Source organism: Atractosteus spatula, chromosome 12, assembly GCF_055471065.1.
Source record: "Atractosteus spatula isolate fAtrSpa1 chromosome 12, fAtrSpa1.hap1, whole genome shotgun sequence".
In the NCBI taxonomy this organism is placed as follows: domain Eukaryota; kingdom Metazoa; phylum Chordata; class Actinopteri; order Semionotiformes; family Lepisosteidae; genus Atractosteus; species Atractosteus spatula.
Genome location: NC_142717.1, coordinates 21115686 through 21135918, shown reverse-complemented (window position 1 = coordinate 21135918; position 20233 = coordinate 21115686). Strand labels below are relative to the sequence as shown.

The window sequence follows — 20233 nt, the reverse complement described above, 5'->3', positions numbered from 1 at the left end:
ATGATATATCATAAAGTGCTAGCTATAAATATTCTAAAATATTCTAAGTCTGTCTTTGCTAGGAAAATTCATTCCTATTAAAAAATGATTTAATTGATCCCTAATGTAATGTAGAATTCTTCTGTACATGAAGCTGCTAGTTATTTAACTGTCTTCTAAAATACAGTACAGTATATAGAGCAAAATTCATTTCCACACTCCAGGTACAGAAAAAAGTGATTGTCTTCAAAATCATTTCCGTAAGACACTACCAGTCATCATTTAATTTAGATTCTATATATGACATAAAAACTTTTTAAATTCAGTCTGATTGTGTAAATTGTTTAAAAAATCCATCAGTGTTCATTTTTATCTTTTCATATTCTATTGTGATTAGTGTTAAATAACTTTTTATTTCACTTTTTATTTCCATGGGTTAACAGTTTATTACTTGGTGGAAATTGTTCAGACCACAATAAAACAGAATAAAAGACACACCAAATATAACAGGATGCCTGCTTCAAAACAGAGTGAAAACAGGCAGCCATACAGAGGAACTAGCAGATAAGTGAATGTTTTTTTTCTAAATTTACTTTCCGTAAAACTGTCTTTCAAATAGATAAAAGTAATAAGAAAGTATGTTCTTTAATGAGCTGTTTTGGTTTCTTTGCCCTCCCCTCAGGAAGCCTTTACAATTCTGTATCTCATCCTTCCTTGCTTAGATATAACACTCTGATTAAATTTTTTTTAGCTTCCTTCTGCTTTAAAGGCACAAACTGAACATTTTATATAATATCTTTATTATAGTTTTATTATAGCTTGTTCCTGGCGTTTTCTAAGCTTAACAATACGTTTTGACAATAAAGTAAAGACTGGAACCTCCCAAAATGCTAGTCATTTCATTACAATGTAAGAACACTCCTTAAAAATATAAAGAATTTACAGTTACAATCTTTCTGAACTTAAAAACCAGCAATGCAAATTGGTATGTATATTTATATATATAGTGACGCCATGGGGTAGTGGCAGCCATCTTGGGTGTGAACAGCTTGTCTGGTACTTTTTGGCTCTAATTTTCTCATTACATGCACTCTCCTCTGGGAGTGGTATTGAGCATGGCCCCCACATGGTGCTTCAGACAGCTATTAGCCCTTGGACTCTCAGGCCCAGAGTCTCCAGCTCGCCCACGTCATGGTCCTCTTTGGAGTTCCCAAGCCAAGCCAAGCCCTTTGTTTGTGGTTACCTGCACTAAACGAGCTTCACCCTTCTCACTGGTGAGACACTCTGTTGCAAGGAGCCTCCCTGCTCCTAGCCACCACACCTAGAGCCTCCTGCTCTTCCATTCTATAATGCTTATGGTGTCTCTCATCCCCAGTCATGCCTGGACTATAAAGGTCTACCTCCAGCCTCTGACGTCCTCACCAGATGCCACCAGGCTTGGCCTCACACAAAATTCACTACACGGTGCCTCACTCTAGCACCTAGATGCTTATACTAATGATCTGAGCCTTGTATCACATTTCACTACACGTGCCGAGACTCAACACATATACCCTCACCAAAATCACTCATACACAACCCCTCTGGCACCTCACTCACACTCTCCAGGTTGTGCACTCTCAGCTGTCAGCACACATTCCCTATGCCTGACCACCGTCTTCACACACATACAGCTGCAGACCACTACTGTGTCTTCAACAGACAACAGAGGTATCATCTGGGGGAGGGTCCCTCTGCCACACACAACACTCTGGCATACACACTAACTCACCTAACTCACACTACACTAACAGATACAGCAGATTCACAGAAAGTCCTGTTCTTATACCATAACAGGCTACTGTCCCTTTTATATTTCTGAGCTCTTCTAAGGCTCCTGTTTTTAAGGCTCTTATACAGTCCCTCTCAAACTGTCACTGTTCCCTGTCCCTTCTGGGTTCTCTTACACAATTATCTACAGCTCCCTCTGGAACTGTCACTCTTCTTCTCAGGGTTCAGCTGCACTTTCATTCTCGCACTTATAAGGCAGACATCCTCTCCTAACAGCACCTGTACTAGCAGCACCTCACACCCGCTGCTGTCCTGTGTCAGCCTGGTTCACTCAGAGCCAAACCTCCGCATATGGGACAGGTCTCCCATGTCCTCTCACATTTGCAGAAATCACAGGACTAAGATCCTAAGAGCTCGATCTCTATCTCTGGGGAAGCATTCAACTTGCTTTTAAAACACTACCACAGCTGAGACTCCTTAACACTCATTCCACTCACATGTGCTTACCGAGGCAACACATCACTCTCTACTAAGAGCTCTCCCTCCATGCCAAACACACCCTGTATAAAACAGCAATATGTACATGTAACAAGTATATAGTAAATGCCCTCCAGATTTGATCATACTGCCAGTAAAATAGGAAAATAAGTAAAATAAGGTAAAAAATGAAGTAAAATAGGAAAAAAACATACAACAGGAAGATTTATGGACTGGATAATGGGTACAGCTAAAAAATAAAAAGGTAATTTAGTTTTCTTTACAGCAGTGTACAGATTAAGTCCATTTGTTGTTATTTAAATCCAGAAAACATCTGTAGTTACAATTTTGTAAATTCACACTGAGTAGGTAGGAGTAGGTGCACCTGTGGTGCCTTGTGAAATTCTGGTACTTCTGAGAGGATATTTTTTTTCCATTTCCCAAAGAAAGTTACTCTTCCTTCAAACCATTTTAATTCTATTTCTGAACTGCCTTTCTGACTTCAAACCACAAATGTTTGATTAGAATGAGATCTAGAGATGACTGGCCGAGAATATTTATTTTGTTTCATTTAACAATTTATGTGTTGACCTGTATGTATGCTTGATATCATTGTTATGCTTCCAGCCATAGTTTCTTGGCACAGGAAACAGATGTTTGGCCATAATGTCCATAATTTCATTATTCTCCCTATTTCATTATTCTCCCTATAAGAGAGGGTTATCTGGCAAATTCTAGTAACCACTTTTGGTGGTTAACCTTCAGAAGGGAATTTTTCCTTGCAAGCCAGCCATGATTACCACATTTCACAAAATAGATGCTGAATGGTAGTTTTCAACACTTTGTATCTTGCAGATGTCAGTTTGTTTCGGAGATCTTCAACTGCTGTCTTGGATTAGTAGATGCCTCCAGAGCCACGTCTCACAGTTCGTGGTGGAATGATACACTTGTTTTCTAGAAGGGCTGGCATTGCACCAGTAGCCTTAAATTTCTTAATAATGGACACTAAGGAGCAAAGTGTTATTGGATTTATCTTCAGTAGATTTGTTTCTAGTCATATCCCAGCTTATGGCGGTCCAAATCCATTTTTTGCTCACTGACCTTATGCATGATGCTACACGATACAACTGAATATCTTTTGTGTGTTACCTTCTTTTTTAAAGGCCAAGAAAGCAGAAGCCTTCTATGGCCTCCTCCTTTACCTTAGAAGGAAAAAAGCTGAACGTGACTATACAATTGATTTTGTTACAATTTATTTAAAGGAATATTTAAAAGGTTTGAACAAATGTGACCCTTGTGTTTTTGCTTTGACTTTGGTCTGAGCAAAGCTAATGTTAATGTAATATTACACAGTATGACTTTGTTTTAGAATTGTTGAAAAGTAGACACATTATGCAATCTGAACTCTTTCTGTTATATGATGTTTTTTGTTTCTATTTTAATAGGGTATTAACTGAATCTGGAGGTACTGTACAGCTAGGTCTTGAATTAAGTGCTCTTTATTTGCCTGTTTTCTTTATTGCAGCTCACAAATATATACATGTACCATGTCCTAATTTAAGAAAGAATAAATTCTCACTTTAACATACCTTACCATGGTCAGCCACAGGCAACTGAACAGAGAGTATGAGATTATACACGCTGTATGTAAACAATTCACTGCCAGAATAGAGTGACTTACTGTAGGTGACACACAAGCAGCTGGGAAATCTATCTCAGTGTTCTACTGCTGTTCTACTGCTGTTCATCTCCCGTCATCTCACCCTTACAGTACTAAATAAATCTATAACTTTATTTTCTAAGTACTTTGTACTAACATTACAGACAATTAAAATAAAATGGATGCAACAAAGCTACTGTGAAATTTAAAGCAAAGAATTTGTAAAAAAACACTGCGAATTTAAAGCTATTAAAAAACAAGAATTGGACAGACTTCATTAACCAACAGAAATGTTTTAAAAGCATGAAAAATCTGCCACCTCAAAGTTTCTAGCAAAATAATATTTTTAATATAGCACAAAATGTGTACATAATGAAAAGCTGCTAAGAAAAACAAAAAGCCTTTTAGTACCCCATATTCATGGAAATTCTGTTTCAATATAGAGTAGCTAAAAACTTTATTAGCAGGAATTTCTTTAAAGGAAATGCATTTTCCTTAACACATTCATACTATTGATAAAACCTTAATGATAAGAAACTACATGATAATAAGAAGTCCTTTATCTTAGGTTTAAGGAATGTTTTGTTAAACTCAACAATTATAAACAGTAAAAACCTTAAATAAATAAAAATATTCGTAACATTATGTATGACACTTTAAAATATATGACATGTAAAATTCTCTCTTAGAACAAAAGGATTGAAGATAACTGGGCAGTCCAGATGAGTCTATGGGCATATGATTCATGAATTTCCCACACTGTTCATTACCCACTGCTAAGAACTGTTTTTCTTTCATTTATACATTTCAATTATACATACATTTCACATGATATTGAAACATGAAAAACATTGAATTTTAATATGCCTGTATAAACATCTTCCATGAATAAATGTTTGTAATGGCTTTTATTTAGTTTCAAATCCGGGGTTGGGAGTGTGCATCCTCAGTGTGCATCCCCCTCCAATTTTTATGCGGTCTTATGTGGAATAAGTTATGCATGGTTTTTAATTATGTGCCATTTCTCAAAATTGAGAACTGCCTGTTATTTATTGGTTAAGACACCTGTCAAATAAACACTATGTTTGCATGTAAATACACTTTTTTGTCCAAGCATTTTCTTCTTTGATGTCATTCTAGAAAAATGCAGGACTAGCATAAGTAAAAGCAGCCTTAAAATGTTCCACATACCCAGTGATGGTTGTATCAACTTCATGTATCAGAGGAATAGAGAGGTGTAGAGTGTTGTCTGACAGCTTGCTTTCATGCTCTGGATTTGCACTACACAAAAGGAAACATAAATACTAGATTAAACAATTGTCAAAATAATTTACACAAACACTAGAGGTAGAAACAATGTAATATTCTTTACTACTACTTTAGAAGTAGTCTTTTACTTCTTTACTTTTACTCTGGAATAAAAATTGATTTTTTTGACAGATATATTGGTCAGGCTGCCAAGTTTTTTTACATTAATAAATTTATATAAAAGCTAACAGCCTGTACGAACTCTCTTTGTTCAGTAGGTTTTCAATAAAGACACAGTTATTCTGTGCTTAAAAGAATGTATTAAACCAGTTAGGTAAATGTTCAGAAGTACTATAAAAATGTATATAAACCCATGAACAAAAAAGTCGTTGGTAATACTGCAGCTTCTTAAAGCCAACAGATGTAAAGCAAGGGTCTCAAAATAGAATAGTTAATTTTGTTTTTTGCTTCACATGAACTCTCATTTTGAACACAACACAATTGGAAATTACTTGGAAGTACATTTAAAACACGGGGCACTTCCTTATGTGGAAATGTGAACCATGCTGTTGATCCATGTTGTTGAAGGTGATATCCTACTAGCAGATGGGCCACATAACGTGCTCTCATTTTCAATCTTTATTTTCTTAAGTTCTCAGTTACATAGTTTATATAATTATTTGAATTAACTTCTAACAAGAATCTCTGAGTGTTTTGTAGATTATCATATTTTAATTAAACAAATGTAATAAGCTGTAAAAAGCATGAAGACAAGTTACCATATATATCTACGAATAAGTTAATTAACAAAATCCTTAAAATCCAGAAGACACAAGGGCATCTATGAATTGAGTTTAAGACCCTTGATCTACAGCAACTACCTTCTCATGAACAGTTTATTGTATACTGCAACTGTTATATAATATGATTTCATATCATTTTACAATGTGAAAATTATTAATTGATTCTTTTTGGTGTTTTTCCATGAATTTGAATTACTTGCTAGATTTTTTCGTCATAATTTGCAAAGGACAAACTAACATTATGAGCACTGTTTGATAAAAGCGTAGTTAGTGTGTTGTGACATTGAGCATATCTCTCAACTGAACAATCTGTTTTCATACTAAAATATTTCTAAATATTGCTGAGAGATATAAATTATTTTAAAAAATAATAACAATATTAAAAGTGTTTTCTAACTGTTGCCTAAATTTGTTTGATGATTTCTATCATCTAGATGCAATGTGGATTTTTTTTGGAAGGCTTCAAAAAGTTTGTCCAAAACAGGTGTGAAACATTTCACACTAATAGAAAGAATAGTCATTCAAAATGAATGACTGAATCACTGATCAATAGGTGCCAGTTGTGGTCCATTAAATGTTATTGAAATGATTTCTTCATTTAATCTGTATCTCTACTGTGTATGTTTAAATCCACTTTATATTGAATATTAATATGGAATTGTACAAGAGAAATTTTGGTAGTTGAAAATAAAAACAAATTTTAAAAAATATATATATACAGTACCTAATGTAATGCAAATTTCAGCAACACGTAATCAGGAAACAATTTAACTTTAAATTTCAATTATGTATAATATATTTCACACATACTGTACTGTAGTGGCTTTAAAGCCATATGGTCTCATACATAATGTATACCTAATGTACATACAGTAGATGATAGTGGTAGCTAAATATAAAAAAAACAAAGTACACACAGTATTCCACTGTCTTCATAAACATTTTATGCATTAAAATAATTAAAATCAGTTAGTTACAGTGGTTATTTTGGAAAAGTTTTGATGTGCTTGTTCTAACTATATAAAGTTTATATACTTCATAAAAAGCTATAATGTTTTATCCTTTTCTAAGAATCCGTAATAAGAACACTCACCATTATCGTTGTAAAAAAAAGTGTAATACTGATTTAATACCACATGATAGGGAATATTATTATGGAATTGTGTAACTAAAACAATTTTGGCAGTTAAAAATATCACTTGTGAATATTTTGGAAACATTTTGATGTACGTTTTTTTAAAACCTTTATTATTGTAGTGGTAATGGACAATGAAACAATTTAAGCAACGAGTAATCAGCAAACAATTTAACTTTAAATTTTGATTATGAAAAATATTTCACACATACTGTACCGTAGTGGCTTTAAAATCATACTGTATCATACTGTATACACAGTATATTTATACATACATGAATTTATTTATTCATACATATATTTATACGGTCACACTGCAGTTCATTGACAGTGTTTTAGTATATCTGTGGATATGTACTGTACCATTTTGCTAAAGAACAAGTTACTGAGCTCTCTCTCCATTAAACATCCTACCAGTTTCAATTGAAAAGATACATTTTCACACAGAACCACAATTATATGATCATTTCTAACCTTTCTGTTCACTGGTGTCACGTCACATTCTCTCTACAGCTGTTTCAGATTTCAAGAAGAGAAGTTTTTTACCTTTTTGCTGTGACTAGGAATTGCAAGTGCCTCTCAGCTCCAGAAAGATGGCTGGTGTCAAAAATCACAGCTAAATGGTACTGCATGAAGAAGATTTGAAAATCGCATGGTTATCACCACATAAAAAAGTGTTTTGTTTTGTTTTTATAACCATTTAATTTTAATTTTGTTCCCAAACCATAAATTTCCAGTTCCCGGTGTCATATGAAGAGAGTAAATATTTTGGTCTCCCAGTGAACCTTATTACATTATCCAAAGACTTTATCTAAAGGACCCTATGCTAGACAGAACAGCAAACAATAGCAATAGCAGTACTAATGACTTTTAATAGCCTTAATAGCAAGGAGAATGAAATTTGTTTCATCCTTTCATTAAGACTGTAAAAAATTATCTATTAAACCTCTTGGACAAATGTCTAAATGACTCTAAAAATGGCAATGATCTCATAATAAGAAAAGTTGAAGCTAATACTGCAGCTATTTATAGCGAACAGATACCTATAATACAAAGAAAGATAAGATGTACTCTATGTGCTTGGCCAGACAGCACGGTTAGCATGGATAAACTGTGAACAGAAAAAGGAGTGCTTTTGAACTCTTAGTTTGTTGATTCGCATTGGCATAAGGCCCTAAATGGAAATTCACAAGGAATGACGGCAGCCGAAAGCTTGGGAGAAATTAGAATCATTTATCGAGATGTGGAGATTTGGCATATCCCGCTTGGCTGAGGGCCAACCTCCTGGCCGTTGGACGGGGAGGATAGGACCCCCATGCGACCAATGGGGTAGCTGCAAAGGTGGAGAGGGGGTGGAGGAGGGATGCAGAAAACGAACGAGGAAGAGGAGAGGGTGACGTTTGATATATATGGAGACCGGTTGCTTACGTCAGGATTAGTGTGAATTGCAGCAGCTGTGTCGAATGAGCTCGGCTGCTTTCATTCCTCCCGAACTTTCATTAAAAACTCAATTTCACGAGGAATGACAGCAGCCGAAAGCTTGGGAGAAATTAGAATCATTTATTGAGATGTGGAGATTTGGCGTAACCCGCTTGGCTGAGGGCCAACCTCCCGGCCGTTGGACGGGGAGGATAGGACCCCCAAAAGAACCAAGCGGGACCCCCAGTCACCAGTGCAGAAAAACAAAAACAAAACCAAATGATTATTAAACTAATTCAGCCGAGGAGAGAAAGTGCCTGGGTTAGTTTTGATGTATGCATGATAAGCCTCGGAGGACCAACGGTCGAGTTGCTTGATGAGATACTCGGGTATGCCTTGGCGAGCGGCAGAGGACGCGGCCCCTGATCTGAAGGAGTGCCCGGAGAATTGTTCAGGGGGGTATCTGGCGGTTAGAAGGATGTCGTAAAGGTGAGAGAGGAACCAGTTGCGGGTCACGATACGGCCCTTCTCGTTTACGAACAGAGGGTCAGTAGGCAAAGCTCCGGCAGAGGTGCGAAGATGTGCGTAATGGGATAGAGGCTCGTATGGGCTTATATATGAACAGAGTTTGAAATAATAGATGAGAGTGCCGGACCCGAGTTGGTCGGTTTTGCTTTTCTTGAGATAGAAGGTCAGTGTATCGGAAGATAAGATGGAGATATCGGATAAGCAGGGTTGAGAAGAAGGATCGAAGGATGTGGAAGCAGCGGTAATTTCGGAGCATCTTAGGAAGCTGAAGAAGGCTAACAAGAATAAAGATTCAAGAGTGCGGTCGACCCAGGGTGATGGGTAACCCGACCTGAGAACGTAGATGCAGGATTCGAGAATGTCCAAGGTAAGTGGTGCGCGTTGGTTCGGAAGTGGTTTTTCAAGCCGCTGAAAGCCTTTAAGCAGGAGACTAATTTGAGGGTGGATAAGGGAGGGACAGGTCGTGCCGAAAAGAAGTTTATGGAAGAAGTGGATGCCGCACAGGTATACTTTGGTGGTGGATGCTCGTACCTTGAGTGAATTTCTACAATAGCAAACAAAGGATGATACGGTGAGAATATCGTAAGAAGGGAATTTTATGTTCGTGGAGAGGTGGAAGGATTGGAAGCCCTTCCAGGCAGTCCAGTAAGAGTTGAGAGTTCGAGGGGCAATCCCTAAGAGGATAGTTTGCTGGGCCAGCCGGACGTAGTGATGGAAAGGATGATTCAGGGGAACGTGAGTTCCGAATAGGGAGGTACTGTGCATGGGTTCGGTCTTGCATCTGGTGCCAAGTTCCTGAATTTCTGAAATTGAAAGCGAGAGAGAGAGTCAGCTATCTCATTAAGGTGACCTGGAATGTGAGCAGCTACGAGGACGAATTGATGTGTGAGAGAAATCCATTTAAGGCGGCGGAGAAATTTCATGATAGACTACTGCATGTTGTCCGAATGGATGACGGATTTTTGTTTCCAATTGTGGCCCCAAAGAGAAGCTGCAACAACAATTGGAAATATTTCGAACAAGGCCGATGACTGGTCGGCGAGAGGGATTGAAGAGAATTCAGGAGGCCAAGGGGCCACAAACCACTGGCCTTTGTAATAGCCTCCGAAACCGACTGAGGGGGCTGCGTCTGTGAAAAGCTGGATATCCTCGGCGTCGGAGAGGAGGTCATCGTAGAAGAGAGATATGCCATTCCAGTTGGCCAAGAAAAGCTGCCAAAGCCTGAGCTCGGATTTGCAGTCGGCTGAAAGGCTTACGTGGTGGTAAGGAGAGGACACGGAAGAGGCGAGGTCGAGAAGGTAGGAGATGAATGACCGTCCTTGAGGAATGATACGCATGGCGTAATTGAGGTGGCCGAGCAGAGAGAGAAGTTCCCTCTTTGTGCAAGATTTGGCGGAAGAATAGGTAGAGATACACGTCTGGATCCTGTCGATCTTGTTGCGAGGCAGGGAGGCGGAGAAATTGATGGAATTGAGGGTGATCCCGAGGAATTGGATTATATGAGAGGGACTGGTTGTTTTGTCTGTGGCGAGAGGTACCCCTAGTTTCCCGAAAACGGAAATAAGTGTGGAAGAGGCTCTTGCGGGTGGGGCGTGAGGAAAATCTATGGTAAGGAAATCGTCGAAAAGGTGGACGAGAAAAGGAAGCCTATAGTTATTCAAGAGGATCCAGCAGAGAGCTTCAGCTAAGGTATTGAAAATTTTTGGGCTACTCCTGCATCCGAAAGTAAGGCGGACTGCGAAGAAGAACTTGTTCCGCCAATGAACTCCAAAGAGGTGCCAGAAGTCTGGGTCGAGAGGCATAACTTTAAAGGCACTGGAGATGTCGGCCATAGCGATCCAGGCGCCTGGACCTGCGATTTTGATGAGAAAAATGGCATGGTCGATTGTGGCACAGTGGAGGGAGAAGTCTGAACTGGGAATAAGGCTATTGATACTTGGCACGCGGGAGTTATGGGGTGCTGACAAGTCGATTATAAGGCGTTTTTTACCGGAATACTTATGGACCGCTATACCGATGGGATTGATGCGGTATGCAGGGAATGCGGGAGAGTCAAGTGGGCCGATCGTGAAACCGTTCTTGACTTCAGATGCTAACAAGGAATCAACAGACTGGGGATCGGCGGTGGCAGATTGCAAATTTTTGCAAAAGACGGGGGAAGAAGGAAGTGTGCACACCGGGGATGGGAGAAGATGAGGAAGGAAGAAGAGCGGAAAGCAGATTGTGGTAGGAGGGGTTAGACGGATCTGGGGCCTGAAGCTCATTGGCTTGGGATATGGAAGCCGAAGACTGTTGAGGAGGAATTGAAGCAGGGGCAAAGGCTGCGTGAAGGACTGAGGAGGCTGCCGAGTCGTCTTGGACGCCAGGGGGTGGGGGAGGGTAAGAGCTGCCTGCTGGCTGAGCTGGGGGTCGTTTACTGGATGGCCTTTGGGCCGTGGAGACAGCAGCAGGGGCCAAAAGAAAAGAAACCGGGGCCGAAGGCACCAAACTGGCGGAGCTTGAGCCGTGTTGGACGCCGGAGGTAGAGACAGAAGAGAGTGCAGAAATTAGATTAAGCAGAGAAGGGGGTTGGGGAGGGGCGTGAGCCTGGGGCCTTAGACTCGGCAGCAAGGAGTTTAGGGAAGGAGGCTGGGTGGAAGAGGCTAGGTGCAGTTGTTCAGCGGAGGAATGGATTGGTTGGGGAAGAGACACATACACGGATATATCAGGACAAGACAAGACAGAAGACGCGACAGGCAGAGGCGCGGACGGCCTCGGGGTCCTCACGTTGGGATGAGTGACGGCGACGCGGGTGATGTCATTGGAGGGCGCCGGGGGAAGCTGTGTAGCTGATGTTTCCTTTGTGTAGACTGCGGTTAAGTACAGGGAAAACAGAGCTTTTTTGGAAGCGTTTCTTTTAAAACGGACGCAATGTTTTCGAAGTATCCTCTGGAGGCTTGCTACGGTCCAGTTGGAAATCGCGAGAGATGATCCAGGAGAAGGGGGAGCCGATGTGCGTGAAGTGCGGCGGCTGGGACATCCTCGAGAGAAGCGGGGGGTTATTTGGAGACTTTGCCGTGGAGGGACGGGAAGGCTGGGTTTGTGATGAGAGAGGGACTATGACGGCTGAACGCAGTCTTCGGCGAGGAGTTGGATCTTGTGAGGACTGGCTGGGAGATGAGCGGCGCTGATGTGGCACGGTGGGTGAAGGAGGCGATGAGACAGAGGTGAGGGGAGCAGGGGGGGAAGACTGGACGAGAGGAGTAGGAGAGTCTCCTGTGCTGCAGAAAAGGTCTTCATCGGAGCAGCGAATTTGCAGATCCATGAGAAGGGAGCACGGATTCGAGCTAGTAGAAAACGAACCATGCAGAAAACGAACGAGGAAGAGGAGAGGGTGATGTTTGATATATATGGAGACCGGTTGCTTACGTCAGGATTAGTGAGAATTGCAGCAGCTGTGTCGAATGAGTTCGGCTGCTTTCATTCTTCCCGAACTTTCATTAAAAACTCCATGGAAATGTTGAAAGGAAATGAGTAAAATGAACCAATTAACACTTTTAATTTTATTTTTATCACAAATATGAACACTGTTGTTATCACGACAAGTGTTGTTTTTTCTTTAATCTGCAAGCAAACCACATGCTTCACAAAACTGGTGGAATTATTTTTAGATTGAAAAATCTATGACATGGCCCAAGTTTCCAGTTCTAAAACAAAATTACCCTTCTTGATAATAGGGTAGTGTTTTTGGATATGCTATTAGTTTGGAAAATGCACACACAAACTCAGAAAAATTGAAAACAAAAACTAACTAAAAAAACAAAATGGAAAATGATGGGGTCAGTTAAGCTGTTAATAGGACATTGCATGCTCCCTCTCTTCCACACTTTTCATCACTAAAAAATACAGTACATGCAGCTCTGTTACACAATTATAGCAGAAGGATTTATAACATGTAACATCTGTCACAGCTGCAGTCCAAAACCTCAAAAAAACATTTTACATAAAAAAACATGACATAACACAAAACAGGGTAACAACTTTCTCTATGCTTGTGGTTTTTTACAGTATGTGGGCTACTTGTGGGAGTGTGTCTCAATACCGTGTGTGATAAAGCACACATTCTGTGATTATCACACCTGCATGCCTGATTTTCTGTCTGCCTTTTTGTATAGAAGTGTGTTTGAAATAGAGAAGGGCCGTACCTTGGTCTGTGCCCTCATGAAAGGAAATCCCACGCTACATTTTAGGAAGTCCAACTCCAAGAGTTCGCAGGAAATGCCCTTTTCTTCCTGTAAGAAAAATCAGCAAAAATGAGAAAATGTAACCTAGAAACCAGAACTATTAGAGGCTATAAACTTCGGGGGAGAGGCAGGGGGTTTGCTGAGAAAGACAATGCCTTATGAGACATCAGGGTATGGGTGTTGGGTGGGGGTACACTTATCTTTCACCGAAACTCTTCACAGTCAGCAACAGGGAAACAGAAACTGCCAGACTGTGCTTTTGGAAGCTTGTACAAACACAGGGTTTGTCCCCCCAGCTGGGCTATGTAAACAGTTGGGCCTTGACCTGCTTCAACTATTAATGCAAAAATTATGGGAAGCATAAAATAATTAAATGAGAATGTTTTATAGGTTGAAGAAGGCCATGCCCCCTGCCTGGAGGACTGTCTTCTGTTGTTTTATAGGTCTGAGCCCTCCTAAAATATTCTAGGAGTTTAATTACTAGCATTAAGGTTTGAGATATTTTGAGGTTTTGCAGACAGCACAAATCCAAGTGAATCCAAGTTAAAATGATTAAGTTCAAACACTAATTATTGAACCTCAGAACTTGTAGGAAACTGTTGTGAATCAGGATAGCGAACAGTTTAAGTATTTACTTCAAGTAATTGAAGTGAGGTTTAGTAAATTTAGTAAAAAACAAGTTTTTATCAACTTTCTGCTTGGTAAGGTATATCTAAAGCACAATGCCCCCCAGAGTAAGTGTTTCAGCATTTTGGAAAGTTATTTTCATTACATTTGGTCATATTAAATATTTTTGACTTGAGCTGTTAGGTCAAATGTTTACTCATTACTGGTGCATTGTGTACTAGTGAACAATAAAGAAATTGATCTTTTTTCACAGAGATTTTATTTTTAATCCATCCGTTTTTTTTCTAAGTGCTTCAGCCAAGTCAAGGCCACGAGAGAGCCAGAGCCTATCCACCCTGGATGGGTAAACAGTTAAACGCACACACATCAGTACCAATTTTCTTAGAAGCCAATACCCTACCAGTATGTTTTTGGATTATGGGAGGAAGCCAAAGCATCTGGCACAAACCTATTAATTAACCCAGTAATTAACAAGGCTTGCTGCTGCAAGGGAGAATAAAAACTGTGCTTACTCCTCTAAAGGTCACAGTCATTCATCACAGTCATCAACCCTAGTAAGAACCAGCTTGAATAGCTATACATTTCTCTCTTTTCAGCATGGAACAAACCTTTACTTGTTTCTTTGCAGTCTACACATGCTGACACAGCTACCTACCTGAGCTAGGATACTTCAGCTCTCAATTAGAGAGGAGCTACATTATTTCTTAATAATGCAATTTTTCCACACTAAAATACACAATATTAACAATCAGATGCTGACCCCATCTTCTACGGTCATGTCAAATTTGTCCTTTCATCACTCTTGAGTTTCTCTAATTTTATGGGAATTACTACTTATGTGATTAAGTTCGTAGCTAAAATGTTATCTACTGCACACCACCAAAAATCTATTTTTTTGCGGTTTCTCTTCTCTTTGTCCCATTTGTTAGTAACCTAACGAATACACTGGTCTTGTACCTATAGACTTAAACATGCTGCCCCATATGTGTTAAAAAGTCGCCCTGGGCCCTGTAGTGCTGGGTAACTACCATCCTATTTTTAATTTGCTCTTTCTTCCACAAATATGCAAAGACACAATTTTAACATCCTGCTTTCTGACCTGTTCTCTTACTATTAATGGACAGAATACCATTTTCAACCACAAGAACAGGAACAGACCTAGGTTTCCACATGTCTTTAAGCCTAAAACCCATCCTCAAGTGCATCTATTATAAGCCTTTTTCAACTAATTTAAATCCTACACATCGCTTTGGGAGAAATGGGCTTCTCTTTGCATGTTATTGGTATTTATGATCTGTTCTTCAATTTTAAGAAATTCGGAAGCAAAAGACTACTGCTTGTACTCCAATGTCAGTTTTAAGTGGAATTATTGACACATTCAAATGTGCCTTTTTTGCTTCCAGATTGTCTGTGACCCATCCTTTGAAAATTGTTCCTCTTCCCAACAATTCTTCCCAGTCAGATCAGATTTCCTAAGCAGACATACTCTGACCATTTTGTGCTTTATTCCAATGACAATTGGATCTCTAATTACACAATCACACAAAGGCCCAAAATTCAATTTCAAGTGAAAAAAGTGAAATACCATTCTATTGTTCTATGTTCTATTGAACATAGATATGTCAACATGTTCTATTGACATTTTTGGAACCAGCTTCAGAAAGTGTAACTTTCATTGTTTTGTTTTCTGGTGGTGTGCAGTACATTTCAAATTTCTCCATCCTGGCGTCATATCTGTTCTCTTATACTGTGAAAATGAAGGCGTGATATACTGTACAAAGCCTCCACGACTTGCTACAGTGAGGAGGAACACAACCTGCTGTTGGTCTATTTCATCATCAGTTCCAAACATTGAAACATAATTATCGAAAGCTCTCAATGAAAATTTTCCAGATTTCAGTGACATTTCCAGTGAATTTTAACTCACTTAGCTAAAAAATACGAATTTCTTTCTTTATTCGAGCCTTCTTCTGCTACTGTACTTTCATACATCCTGACACACAAACTAGTTCTAACTGAAATTGTTATTATAGATGCTGTGCATTATAATATGGTCACCATATTAACATTAGTTGCAGTAGTTTATGGTATCCAGAGTTTTATAATTAGAAGGCAGAAGCTCCTAATTAATACTGCTTTGAATATAATATTAGTAAGGAACAGTATTCAGATAAAACTCTGAATACTATAAAACAGTCTTTTATCAGTATAATTAAAACTAGAAACCAGTTTATGTAGGACAGAGTATTGGAAACGCTCCTTAGTACAAGAGTTTTACAGTAGGTGTCTTGAGAGCCCAAACTGTAGTCTCCTTAAGTAACAAACGTTACAGTACATGATAATGTTTAATTATCATCTAAACTACCAAATAAGCAACATGAGCCAAAGGAGCTCTTCTCATTTAAAGTTTATACTATGTTCTTATGTATTTTAGACCATTTAAGCAGTCTGGACTACAGATATCAGCTTGCCCTACAACACAAAAAGATTCAGCCAGAGAGCAGAATTGTAGGTGTACTGGATTTACAAAATATTATTAAAGTTTAAAAAGTATATATGAAATATTACTAGATCAGTTTACAACATATATCTTAAGTTCATTTTGTGGCAAGAATTGACACCTGGACTCAGCATTAGAAGTCTTAGGCACTGTTTATATTAACCGGGCTTTGATTTATTTTTCCAAAGTACTGTAAATAAAAGATTAAACATATCACCTATTTTTATGAGGTATGATATGTTATTTTTTTAGTCCTAGCCATCTTTACATAACCTTGCCATTACTGTTAATAAACAGTGGGACCCTGTGCACTCAAATAATGTTATTCCACACCACAATCTAGCCATTGTGACCACACTGCCTCTTACGAGATTATCACTGCTGAAGTAATTGCAGACAATTAAAAACATCTGCTGCCAGAATGCAGCTCAATTCCATTCAAACATTTGAGTTCAGCAATCTAATGAACAATTATGCATCTGCTTTATTTTTCATGTAAACCAACTATTAGTACAGGCAGCCACATTAACTAACTTACTAGTTTATTTGGTTGACACTTTTATCCAATTTGTACCCATTTATATTAGCTGGGTATTTTAGTGGAGAAATTCAGGTGAAACACCTTGCTCAAGGGTACATCAGCCTTCAGGTACATCAGTACATCAGGTACATTTCAACAGACAACCTTCTACTTACTGTATATATCCAGAATATATATATAACCTGTTATAAATATCCTGTTCTTAAGATCTTAGTCCTAAACTGAACATTTTCACTGAGATCACCCCAATTATTTCACCTAGTTCAGAAACTGTAGAAGTTTAAAATGTGACGAGCTTTAGAATTAAGCTGCTGTTCTCAGTCTCTGATTCTCTGATTTAATTAATCACAATGCCAAAAAAGACAATGGCAGAGTTGTGGTGAACAAAATGTAAGATGTGTATGGATAAAATCTTTAGCTATGATCCATTTATGACTAATATCATTTAGCCATGTAAAAAATACAAAAAACATTTTTTCAGCATTAAAAAAAAGATGACAATTATGAAAAGGTGTCAAATTAAGAAAAGATGTCAGCTAGCAGGGCCCTATTAGTTATAGTAAGTAAAACAAGCCTTAAGACGTAAGAATATGAACACTAGCACGATTCTGGCAGGAAAGAGAAGTATTATCAAATCTACATTGAGTAACTTCCTCAGCTCTTCAACACCATTACTGTGCACACATTTACACTTCCTGCTTCCCTGTGCAGCAAAGGAAGTCTTCTTGTTTACTCATGTGCCAGTTATTGACAGAAAACAGATCACTACCTAACTAGCTATTATGCAAAGACAGACACACTGGGCCATTTGTTCTCAACAGCTCTCATCCAGCATTAAATTAGCAGCAGGAGACCTGCTGTGGGTTAGAAGCCAGAGTAGGTTAAATCTATGCACTGTTAAAATATCACTTATTTGCAATAAAATAGTTCTCCAAATATAATCCATTGTATTGTATAGTTTTCACAAAGAACACTTCATCACAACTCAAAGCTGTAGACAAAAGTAAAAACTAATTGGGAATTAATGTTTTTGTCCAGCTCTGTTAAAGCTTCTAAATATACTATATATAATATACCCTTTAGCTCTGGGTTCTTTTCTTTTTTCATTGCTTTGTTTTCTGTGCTACCTGTGTCCTCTTGTGACCATTATCGTAAATTAGAAGTTTTAAATTGATTTATCAGGTCAAATAAAAGATAAAAAATAAAAAAATACAGACAGTTAAATCCTCTATACTCTAAATGAACTGTTTGTTTTTTAATTCATTTAAAAATATTTTAAGGTTAATTAAACCTAAAGCAAAACAGTACAGAACAATGAAAAGTAATTTAAATTGCATATCACATAATTTTTGTAGAGCATAAGAGATGTCAGGTCAGAAAGATGTGATAAGTACTCAGATCTTGAAAACAATTCTGTAGAAATTGCGTGGTTTTGCTTTGTTTTCAACGGTATTGTGGTATGAAGAGCTTAATACTGTAAAATATTAGCCACCTTGTATCTATTAATGTACAATAAAATATATCACTGTGTACCCTTGTGTTTCACAATAACTTTATTTTAGCTACCTATGTGATCTCTTGGAGTACCTAGTGTCTCAAATCTAAAAAAAATCTATTACATTTATAATTGTTTATAATGTATGTTAGAAAATATTCCTAAAAGATGTTACAGATACACAAATGTACCTAACATTTCTTAAATATTTCCAGACCCGCAAAACATGAATGCTAACAGAATACTTTTACGACACTCTAAAAATTCACTTAAAATAATCTTTAATAAGTTTTCAATAAAACTTTTTTTTCATGTGTGACATTTTAGTAGTTTTTAGCTGTATTTTTTCTGTAGATTTTAAATTAACTCACACCTATTTGATGAAGAAACACCTTTAATGCTTAGTAGAAACTGTCAACAGTTCTGCAAGAAGTTCAAACATCCTACTTCAAACATGATGTGCAGTAATTGGGGCAGCAGGTGAATTTTCATGGAAGTTGACTATGGTTCAAAGCTACACTACTAACGGGTAAAACAGAGAAATTCTGCTAGGCCATATGTGTACAGACCTGTGGATACATTAGTCCTTGTCTTTCCCAATTGTCTTCCAGCCTTACTTAGGTTGATTAATAAGCTCCCCATCCTATCTTTCAACATAAGGCATATAATAGGTGATTTATATGCACTGCAGTAAAATATGCAGCCCCAAGAGGACATATCTGCTGATGAGAAGTAACTGATATGACGGTTCCTTTTTGGAGAGATTTTACAGATGTTGTAAGAAAACATTAGATAGCGTTTTTTTATGATTTTAGAAAAAACACAAATTCACTGTGGTCTCTGACTGCTACTACAGTACAGTATATAGAGTGTACACTAATTTTTAAAAAATGTGTTCACAGTTCAGTAACAGAAACACTTCATCATTTGCATAATGAAAGGCATTATAATATTTATAATTATTACATTATAATAATAACTTCCAAGCTTCTTACTCATCAGCATATCATCGCTAATGTCTATACTGAATATATTTTTTCTCATTGACAGTCTTGGGTTTCGGTTAGCGGATGCGGGAAAATGGAAAGGCGCATGTTCAGAGGGTTGTATCTGGAACAAGCTACCTAGTTATGTAATTTAAGACATATAATAAAAACACTTTTTTAATAATAAATTAGTAATCAAACTAGCAAAACACCTCTGGCCACATTTTGCCTGTAACCTTTCTTATGTTCTTGTGTCATTAATAGCTTTCAGAAACTTGTGAAACCTCTTGCCTAAGGGTAGTCTAGCACCTGCCCTTAATGAACTCCCTGTTGCCTGTTAATCCAAAAAGGCATACAGACCAAACAGTGGTGTTATTTTTTTAAAACAGGCAATGGCTTCCATTTAATTGGTGCACAAATTCTCGTGTGTATATCAACAAAGATCCCATACTACCATTCAGCAGAAAACATTCTGAGGTGATGGTAAACTTGCAATAACACATCTGAAAACCTTTTGGAGATAAAGTTTTATGTATTTTTTCTCAATGTATGAGAAAAAAACAGTTTAATTTGATGTTTAAGATTAAATAAAAAATTTAATTACTTTTCAAAATATTTGAGCATTTGTTTTTCAAATAGAGGCTGTGTATTATAATGCATAATGGTAAAATTTGATTTAAGTAGTTCAGGTGGGTAGCTGTGTCAGCATGTGTAGGCTGCAAAGGAACAAGTAATAGGTTTATTCCATGCTGAAAAAAAGAAGAGAACACAACGTTTCGGTCGTGGAGCCTTCTTCAGGTGTGAGAGAGACAAGGCAGTAGGCACAGGTAAAGTAGCGGGAA

At 37.9% G+C, this 20233-nt stretch overlaps 1 protein-coding gene across 1 annotated transcript in view; it reads right to left on the bottom strand.

Moving 5' to 3' along the window:
* itga9 (integrin, alpha 9) overlaps positions 1-20233 on the bottom strand; it is a 135325-nt gene that overhangs the window by 19769 nt on the left and 95323 nt on the right. Inside the window, exons 19-21 of the mRNA XM_088929806.1 lie at positions 13204-13290; positions 7619-7698; positions 5078-5167 (exon numbers count right to left, since the gene is read on the bottom strand). Coding sequence (XP_088785932.1) covers positions 5078-5167; positions 7619-7698; positions 13204-13290 — 257 coding nt within the window. The remainder of the gene's footprint in view (positions 1-5077; positions 5168-7618; positions 7699-13203; positions 13291-20233) is intronic.